At 50.6% G+C, this 9254-nt stretch overlaps 2 protein-coding genes across 3 annotated transcripts; one reads left to right on the top strand and one right to left on the bottom strand.

The window, feature by feature from the left end:
* The first annotated feature begins 777 nt into the window (after positions 1–777).
* LOC123051470 (cellular nucleic acid-binding protein) lies at positions 778–3901 on the top strand. 2 transcript variants are annotated; one of them, XM_044474353.1, is made up of 4 exons: positions 778–1020; positions 1576–1803; positions 1992–2087; positions 3012–3901. In XM_044474353.1, exons 2-4 carry the CDS (start codon positions 1694–1696, stop codon positions 3661–3663), a joined length of 858 nt encoding a protein of 285 aa, XP_044330288.1. In that variant the 5' UTR covers positions 778–1020; positions 1576–1693; the 3' UTR covers positions 3664–3901. The 2 variants fall into 2 exon arrangements, with proteins under 2 accessions (XP_044330288.1, XP_044330296.1); XM_044474361.1 differs by lacking the exon at positions 1576–1803 and having other exon boundaries at positions 830–1020.
* Positions 3902–4198: 297 nt separating this feature from the next.
* On the bottom strand, positions 4199–6667 carry LOC123051467 (very-long-chain aldehyde decarbonylase GL1-10). The gene is made up of 5 exons (XM_044474339.1): positions 6226–6667; positions 5552–5874; positions 4806–4953; positions 4687–4719; positions 4199–4525 (listed from the first exon to the last, which is right to left on the bottom strand). Exons 1-5 carry the CDS (start codon positions 6553–6555, stop codon positions 4454–4456), a joined length of 906 nt encoding a protein of 301 aa, XP_044330274.1. The 5' UTR covers positions 6556–6667; the 3' UTR covers positions 4199–4453.
* Positions 6668–9254: the final 2587 nt, after the last annotated feature.

Below are 9254 nucleotides of genomic sequence, written 5' to 3'. Positions count from 1 at the left end.
GCAAAACAAGCCTCTCCGGAAGTCTTTGGGTCAATTACTACACTGTAATAACATCACAGTTAGAGATCATCGATTGAGACAGTTCGCAACACTACAGAGCAGGACGCATACAAGCGTTTCATCGAACACATACACTCCATCTTAAGCATGGCGGTCAGCCGCCGGCGCGCGAGTAGAGCGTCCTGAGGGTGTCGACGACCGGGCGGAACCCGTCACGGAGCGGCACGACGGAGACGGCGCGGAGGTGCTCGGCACCGTCCTTGGTGGGCTCGCGCAGCGCCAGGCGACACATTTCCCCATGCAGGGCGTCCGCCGCGGCGCGCGCGGCGCCCCGGTGCGCGGCGAAGAGGCGCGCGAGCTCGTCAGCGGAGCAGCCGAGCAGGGCGCGCGCGGCGCGGTCGAAGAGGACGACGGGGAAGACGCGGTCGTGGGTGGCCACGGAGAGGAGCAGCCGGTAGGCGCGCGCCGGGGCGGGTCCGCCGCACGCGCCGCAGGGGGAGCCCTCGGGGTGGCCCGGGAGCGCGCGGCGGCCGCAGGTCGGGCAGGAGAGGTACGAGAAGTCGGACGTCTCGGCCGCCACGATGGTGCAGTACGGTGGCGTCCACGTCGCCGCCGCGCCGCCGCCACTGCCGCAGCCGGCGAGAGACATCCTGGCCCAAGCCCAAGAGTCGCCGTTCGATTCCGGCCCACAAGGGCCACAGCCTTTTTAAAACTTTGCGTTACGACTTCTAGTCTTCTACGGGTTGCTCGCTTTCTGTGAGCCGTCCACTGGAGATCGGACGGCTAGGGTGATCACGTGTTCCCTCTTATAGCCTGGATCTGCCTGCGTCGTCTTCCCGACCGACCGACCGGGTGCGTTCGGTGTCCGGACCTACCCAATCCCAATCCAACATCGCGAGTCGGGGTCGCTGTCCCTCACCGTCGCCGCCGCGGCTTCCACCCGCTGACCTCCGCCGGAGCTCGCCGGACTCGTAGGGTTTCTTCAGTCGTCCTCTTCCCTGCTGGAGATCCGCACCCTAGGTAAGCCTCGGTTTCGTCAACTTCACCTGCACCTAATTTGCGCCGTGTAGGCAGAAATCGGCTATCTTCCTCGAGATTTCGTGCCTTTAGCTGTATATACGCGTATCGGCGTATGTTGCCCGAGTAGATGCGAACCCGCTTGCTGTTGCCCGATGTGGTCGCCGCCCCTAGGGTTTCTTTCGCTGAAGCTTTGGGCTTTGTACGATAGGACTTATGAGCATGGCCCGGTGGAACTGTTGAGGCCCTCATATGTTGATAATCCATCGTGCTGAGGTGGTTGTAGGACGGTTCATGGCTGTAGCCTGTAGGGTCAGGTGGTAAAACAAAATTTATTGTTAGGGCGCGAATTGTGTGGTGGTGTTGTCTGGGAAGGAAACCCTTGCGTCGCGAGAAATCAAGATGCGGGGGCGGTGCTTGAATGTCGTGAATGGTCATGGCGGAAAGTAGGGGAAGTTCATGCGGCCTACGGTTGGAATTCAGCGTGCTTAGTAGAGGATGATGATGGTTGTTGGCCTCATGGGGTTGGATTTCAGCCTGTGGTTTTGTTGTCGACAGGAAGGAAGGAAGGGAGGAAGGAAGCAGGGTGAGTTGTGGTGATTTTGTGGTTTGGACGTGTGGTGTTCACAGTTTGGTGGGAGCTTGGAGGCAGGAGATTTAGAAGGAAGGGTTGACGATGAGCAGCCGAAGCCCGCCGCCGAGGGACCGGAGGATGCGTACTGAACGCACCTCGTACCGTGACGCGCCATACCGGAGAGACAGGGACGGCCGCCGTGGTCCAAGCAGGTTTGAGCCGCCTTATTTAATGAAACACGATAAACATTTGCCATTGTATATCAAGCGTTGTTGCTTTCTCTCTTAACTGTATATGTTGGCCATAATGCTACCTGAAGAGGCCTTACACTAGCCCTGGTTTCTATGATGGTAGCAGGGGGCTGTGTATCCTTTAATTATTTCCTTTACTTGTACTGCAGGTCTGCTAGTGATTTGTGCAACAACTGTAAGCGTCCAGGGCATTTTGCTAGAGATTGTCCAAATGTGTCTGTCTGCCATGCCTGTGGCCTTCCAGGGTAAGGACTATTACTTGTTTGGTCATGCGGATCTGAGATTTTGCAGTCTTGTATGTTAGCTCATGTTAAGATCTTCCATTGTGTAGCAACTTTTTATTGTATTCTTGACTTCTTATTCATAATGATTCCAATGCTTTCAATATTCTCAATAGCCCTGCTATTTTCTAGTGCATATTTTACACCAGATTACCATAATTGTTGGTTGCAGTTATTTGCTTTTGTATGCTGTATTGTATCTAGAACTCTGTCCATCATCATGTAACTATTGCATTTCTTTTCCTGTGGAGTTTTCATGCTTTTAATATTCTCGGTAGACCTAGTTGTTCTCCAGTGCATATTTTACATTGGGTTACCATGATTAATGGTTGCAATTATTTGTTCGTGCTTAACCATTTTGAGGCACCTTATGTTCTTGTCATGTTTAATGAGAAATCTAGTATCAGCGTGAATTGATAGTTATTTGAGATCCCCCCACCCCCCTCAAAACAATACATGTGTCACCTGTCTTAAGTCATTTGTAATCATCTTATGTTAGTACCTTTTTAGTGCAAGTGCCTTGTACAAGGATTTGGTTCATTTTTCATAATTTATTCTGGATGCAAATATATTATCAGAAAGCGGTGGTTAACAGATAATGATACTTGAAGCTTGAACCGTACGTAGATCATAACCATCATAAAAATGACCAGTACATGATAAATTGTGAAGCTTAAGTTGTACTCCCTCCATCCTAAAATAAGTGTCTCAACTCTAGTACAACTTTGTACTAAAGTTAGTATAAAGTTAAGACGCTTATTTTGAGACGGAGGGAGTACATAGGTCATACGTTATTCCTCCATGTGACCAGGAAAGCCTTGCATAGTACATCCTCTACCTTCCTTCTGAGGCAAAAACAGTGCCCACTCAATCTTTAAATTTCTGCAGGCACATTGCAGCTGAGTGTTCTTCCAAAGATCTCTGCTGGAACTGCAAAGAGCCTGGGCACATGGCTAATGCCTGCCCGAATGAAGGGATATGCCGCAACTGTGGCAAATCAGGTCACATTGCAAAAGACTGCACTGCTCCGCCAATGCTGCCTGGAGAAGTGAAGCTCTGCAACAACTGCTACAAACCAGGGCACATTGCCGTGGAGTGCACCAATGAGAAGGCCTGCAACAACTGTAGGAAGAGTGGCCATCTTGCCCGTAACTGCACCAATGAGCCTGTTTGCAATCTCTGCCATGTTGCAGGGCATTTGGCCCGTCAATGCCCCAAATCCGACGAGATCAACGAGAGGGGTGGGCCTCCTCCCTTCCGTGGCAGCGATGCTCTGTTCCGTGGCGGCGATGCTCTGTTCCGTGGTGGCGATGCTCCCTTCCGCGGTGGTGATGCTCCCTTCCGTGCTGGCGGTGGTGCTCTCTTCCATGGTGGCTACAGTGACGTGGTCTGCCGGGCCTGCAACCAGGTTGGCCATATGAGCCGTGACTGCATGGGTGGTGCTTTCATGATCTGCAACAACTGCGGTGGCCGTGGTCATATGGCTTACGAGTGTCCATCTGGGAGGCTCCTGGACCGGTTCCCTCCACGCCGATACTGAACGACTACCATGAGCTCTTTCAGTCCTTTTGATCGATCGTGTTGTGAATCATCATTTTGACGTGCGTCGTGTTTTTGAATGTCTAAGGGATTAAGTATTCCAGTTGTTTCTGCAACTTGTTAGTCTTGTGGTTATTGAATGGCTTCTAGGGTATTTTCAGATCAGACTCCCTTGCTCCCTGTGTTTTGAATAATAATTATTTTCATGGATTAGTGAATACCAAGTGTTTATCTGTAAATTGTGTTTTCAGCTATTTTAACTGGATCATTCTGTTGAGAGTGGATCTATATGAATGGAGCGCCTTATATTAATGCTTACAAGTTTCATGGTCTAAACTGTGTTTTCAGTATTATTTCACATTTTCTTGAGGCAATTGTCAAATTTGGTAGTATGTCCTATTTTGCTATCCTCCCAAAGTTTAAAACGTTGCAATTGATACTGTACAATCTTATAACTGGAGCTTGCGTGTGAACTGAAATGGATGTACATTTTTTTCCTCATAGACAGATGATAAATATTCAGTATGACCATCAAGTGCACAAGCTTAATCATACTTTTCTTATTGAAAGCCAATCCACGGACATATAGCAGATAGCAAGCTGCTTAAAGGTTATCTGGTAAATATTATTGGTCAGCATAACAAGTTCAGGGACGTTCACCACACTTGCAAGAAACACAAAAAATCACATAACAAGAACTACACATGTCCAGCTCAACACAACTATTTTCACAATGCCATTACTGAACAAGATCATCAGGGAGGCGCTGAGGATGCACTCTATAAGACCATCTAATCCAACTTTGCATAAGCGAATCCGTCAGCACCTTCTTTCTTGCCGTCGCTTGGTGCCAGATCCTTCAACTATTTCATGCAGGGACAAGAAAAGTCAATAAAATTAGCTCCATATATATAGTCACCTTAACAGCCAATTCACAGATGGCAAAAAAAAAATGCACGATACTATTTCTTAGGTAAAGTATATGTAACGACAGAAGAAGATATAAACAGTTAAAACAAACTACCTTTGCTAAGTAAGCCTTGTGGAATCTGTAACCCTGAAAGAACAATATACTCAAATTAGAAATCTTGCGCTTCCTGAGATTTTGAATAGTGCCTTTGTGCAATGAAGGGGAAAACTTACTCTGTCGGTCCCATATAGGTAATCACAGTACGTGAAAACGGAAGCAAAATTGCTCTGGCTTTGGCCTCCAACGTAGTGATGATAATCATGGTATTCTGCTCCTCCATAGAATGGAATATACTTTGTCAGGCTGAATGGGAAATCAAAACTGCAAAATGAATAGATAAAGTTCAGTGGAGTAGTCATGGACAGTGTCACTGGTCATAGCAACAACTGTTCCTAAAAAATGGATTAGATGTGGCATCTTGTAACTTAGCTGTTCACACATTACTATTTCTTCAAGACTTGTAGGTTGTATCTTTTTCACAATAGAGTGAAATTATAATTAAGAAACATAAGATACTTTGGCCAAAATAATAAAGTCACATGAATTGAAACACAGCTGGGGAAAAACCGAATAAATGTAGAGTTTGCTTGTTAATTTTGTCCTACAAAAGAGATCATAGCTTTAGCTTCTTCATTACCAGGTTCTTCCATTCATATAGATGTTGATGAACAAAGAAATGTATTCCTAAGAAAACCTTCAAGTAAGCAGCCAGCTACGACTTTTTTTAAGAAATAACTCAATTAATTCAGACATAGACCCATGCAGCTCCCCCACTAATATTCATTGGTACCGATTTTAGTCATATTTGGTGTCATGCAGCTAACATCGCAATCATCCAGCAACTCCATTTATTATAAATCCATCCATCACTAGCAGCAAAACATAATCTCTCAAGAGAGAAACTACGGAAATTCCTTACCCGCTGTGTGTATCAATGGCTTCCATCTGACGAAGTATAATCCAGAGCCAGAATGTTATCATGTGGCCTGGTGCAATGGCCGGCCCAGCGAAGGAGGGGATGCCAAGTATGAGCACCTCTGCCCAATGTGCGTATGGCGCGGCAAAGCCAATGGGCGCGGTGTACTCATGGTGGATCCGGTGGATCTTCTCATAGCCCCACTCACCGTGCAGCAGCCGGTGGATCCAGTAGTTGAGGTAGTCCTCAACCAGGAAGTAGACCAGCAGCTGTGCCGCCATCTCCCCCAGAGACGGCAGAGGCAGTCCGGTGTGGATTCCCACCATCTGCAGTGATCAATCAAATAGGATAAATTTACTACTGTATTGTTTGGTCTTAGATACAACAACAGTCTTTTGTTTTTGCCAAGACTGCGTGGAGAAAACTGGGGGAAACTTTGAAGTGTGGATCACTTGTACAGGGTTTTGGAGCAGAACCCAGGCCATAAATTCCTCAAATCTAGTACTCCTCCGAACATACAGATCAAAATGACAACCGCATGCGAATCTGAATTCCATGCCTGTCAGCGCTGTGACATTCGATCTTTTTCCATGGAACCCCAAATCTCCGGCCGCATTGCGCAGATTCATCATCCGCCAAGAGAAAAGGAAAAACGAGGGTCGGGGGGAGAAGCGGACCTTGACGGCGGGGTAGGAGACGAGCTGGAGCGGGCCGATGACGAGGAAGAAGATGCGCATGACGTCGCCGTAGCACTTGATGAACTCGGCCCGCGAGAGCCGCACCCGGGGCTGCAGCTTGTACGGCCCGACGGCCCGCGGCGCGCGGAGCTCGAGGAGCGCGACGGGGAGCGGCGCGAGCGTGAAGACGACGAGGAGGAAGAGGATGTTGAGGCAGTAGAGGTAGTAGTCGGACGCCTCCGCGGTCCACCGGAACCAGAGCGCCTCCGCGGCCGTCATGGCGCGCCCCAGCGCCGCCTCGGCCTCCGCCGCCGTCGCCCACGGGAGCATCTCGTCCGGGCCGGACAGAGAGACAGACACAAGGACCCGCCCGCAAAAACAGAGAGATAGACCACTGGCCAGTCTCGCTCCTCGGACCCTCCACCACTACTCCTCCCACTCGCCCGGGGACGCGTCCGTAATTTCTGTGGGATTGCGGGGGTGCTGCGGCGTATGTTTTGCCGCTCCTCCCCCGGGTTTCCAGAGCGGTTCGGTCACACTGGCGCTGGCCGGCGAGTGGCCGTGAGCCCGAGACGTCGTGCTCGCCTTCTGCGACGGGCTGGACGGTTCACTGACGTGTGGGGCCGGCGTGGGCTTTCGGCTTTCAGCGCGATGGGCCGGCAGGCCTTTGTCCGGCACTGGTGATTTTCTAAGTTGGATCTCACGTGCCACATGGAGCTCCTGTGGCTGTCCTTTTGGACCCATATGACATGCATGATCTGGACTTTGATATTATGATCCCCAGATTTAGACGTGAGCTGAGCTTTCCCTAATGAGGTTATCCCTTTACTTATAAACGATGCTATTTTACTTATGAATGAATACAGAAGAAGAAGTTTATCAGAAAAAAAACCTAAAATCTAAAAAATGCACGCGCGGTATCTGGGCGAACTGAGCGGCCGCGCGGTGACCGCTCGGTACATGTGTATCGTACGGCCCGCAGTGCCAGGCGTTATCTGGTCGGGAGAGTTTTGCGGATCGCTCACCCGGGGTAGACACGTCGTGTTCCTTATCCACTCAACTACCCTCCCACTGCCGCCTTGCCTCCTCCTGCGACGCCGGCCGCCACGCCGTTCCTCTTTCGGGCAACGCCCCTCCGCCGCGCTCCTCCTCCCGGCAACGCAGCCGCCGCTCCGCTCCTGCTGCCGGCTACGCGCCCGCTGCCGCGCCCCTCCGGCCGCCTTCCGATGACGTACGCCGTGCCCAGCATGCGTCAGGCCGGTCCCGTCCTCCTGGCGACGCGAGCCGCGCCCGGCGGGCCTGCTCCCCTGCTTCCGTATGCCCCGTATGTTGCTGGCCGCCTCCTCCTCTTTTGCTTGCACAAGCGCCGTTGTGCCATCCATCTGCAGGTCACAGCCTCCTTCAGCAACAGGCCGATGCTGCCGTGACCATCCATGGCGGCGAGTAAACCCGGCCGCGGCGGCCTCAGCCAAGTGCCCGTCCGCCGCACCCAGCGTCCCGAAGTAGCCGCCCTTCCGCTGTTCCACACCACGCGCGATGGCCGCATCAATTCGATTTGATGTGCATGCATTCCGGTACCTGATTTGACAGCCTCTCTGTCGATTTTTGGTGCTTCTCTGTCAGCACGGCATAGTGTTGCCTGCATTTTTTTTACGATGCATCAGCGTGTGTGGTCGCGTTGTACCCCTAGGCAACACTGGATGCACGCAGGGAGCTTAGATTAGGGGGCTGTGAGTTCTTGTGCAGTTCGCCGCAGGGGATGAGGTTGCGCTTTTTGTGGTGAGTGCTTGTTGGGAATTTTTCACGAGATTGGGTGTTGTTCATGTGGTCTAACGACTTGATTCTGTTGTTTTTACACAAAACACTATGCGCATTGGTCTACTTGACTAAACTAGTTGGCTAGTCAGGTTTGTGCGGTTGCACGAGATCTTGTACTTAGTTGGCTTCTGGAGCTGGCGATGAAGCATGGAGGAGCAAAGGAGCACGGAACACCGGCGTTGACGCACTGCTCCGTCATCTCGCCGGGGCCGTCGTATTCCCTATTGCCTCCCTAACTCACCGTTCGCGAGCACCCCGCGGCCTCCGGCGTGCTTAAGCCGTCATCGGAGCCTGCAAGCTGTGGCAACCTCCCAGCGCATGGATGCATCGACCTTGAGTAGTGGTCGTCGCTACCATCCCGTTCATGGCAGACACTTTTTCCTCTCTTGTGTGTGTTTCTTTCTCTCGTGTGTGTGGATTGTTAGGTTTACTAGTTGGCTCATGTCTGTGTGTGGATTGTTACGTTTACTAGTTGCCAATAGTTCTTCTGTCAACTAAACATCAATATGTGTGCAACTATACTATATTACCGCGCCAACTAAGCTTATGTGTGTGTTAATAGTCCTGCCAACTAAACATCAATGTGTGTGCAACTAGACTACATTGCCGCGTTAATTGCGCATATGTGTGTGCAACTAGCGTCCTGCCAACTAAACATCAGTATGTGTGTAACTGACTAAATTACAAGCTAACTGAGCATATGTCTGTGCAACTAGTCCTTTTGCCAACTAAATATCAATGTGTGTGGAAGTAGACTACATTACAAGCCAACTAAATATCAATGTGTGTTCAACTAGACTACATTACAAGCCAACTCAGCATATGTGTGTGCAACTAGTCTTCCTGCCAACTAAACTGTTGGGGAACGTAGTAATTTCAAAAAAAATCCTACGCACACGCAAGATCATCGTGATGCATAGCAACGAGAGGGAGAGTGTTGTCTACGTACCCTCGTAGACCGTTCGCGGAAGCGTTATATCAACGCGGTTGATGTAGTCGTACGTCTTCACGTCCGACCGATCCAAGTACCGAAAGCACGACACCTCCGAGTTCTGCACACGTTCGGCTCGGGGACGTCCTCGCCTTCTCGATCTAGCAAGATGGGCGAAGTAGTAGATGAGTTCCGGCAGCACGACGGCGTGGTGACGGTGTTGGTGAAGAACAATCTCCGCAGGGCTTCGCCTAAGCACTACGAAAACTATGACGGAGGA

Source organism: Triticum aestivum, chromosome 1A (genome assembly GCF_018294505.1).
Source record: "Triticum aestivum cultivar Chinese Spring chromosome 1A, IWGSC CS RefSeq v2.1, whole genome shotgun sequence".
NCBI lineage: Eukaryota > Viridiplantae > Streptophyta > Magnoliopsida > Poales > Poaceae > Triticum > Triticum aestivum.
Note: the sequence above shows the minus strand (reverse complement) of the source record. Positions and strands in the feature narration are given on the sequence as shown.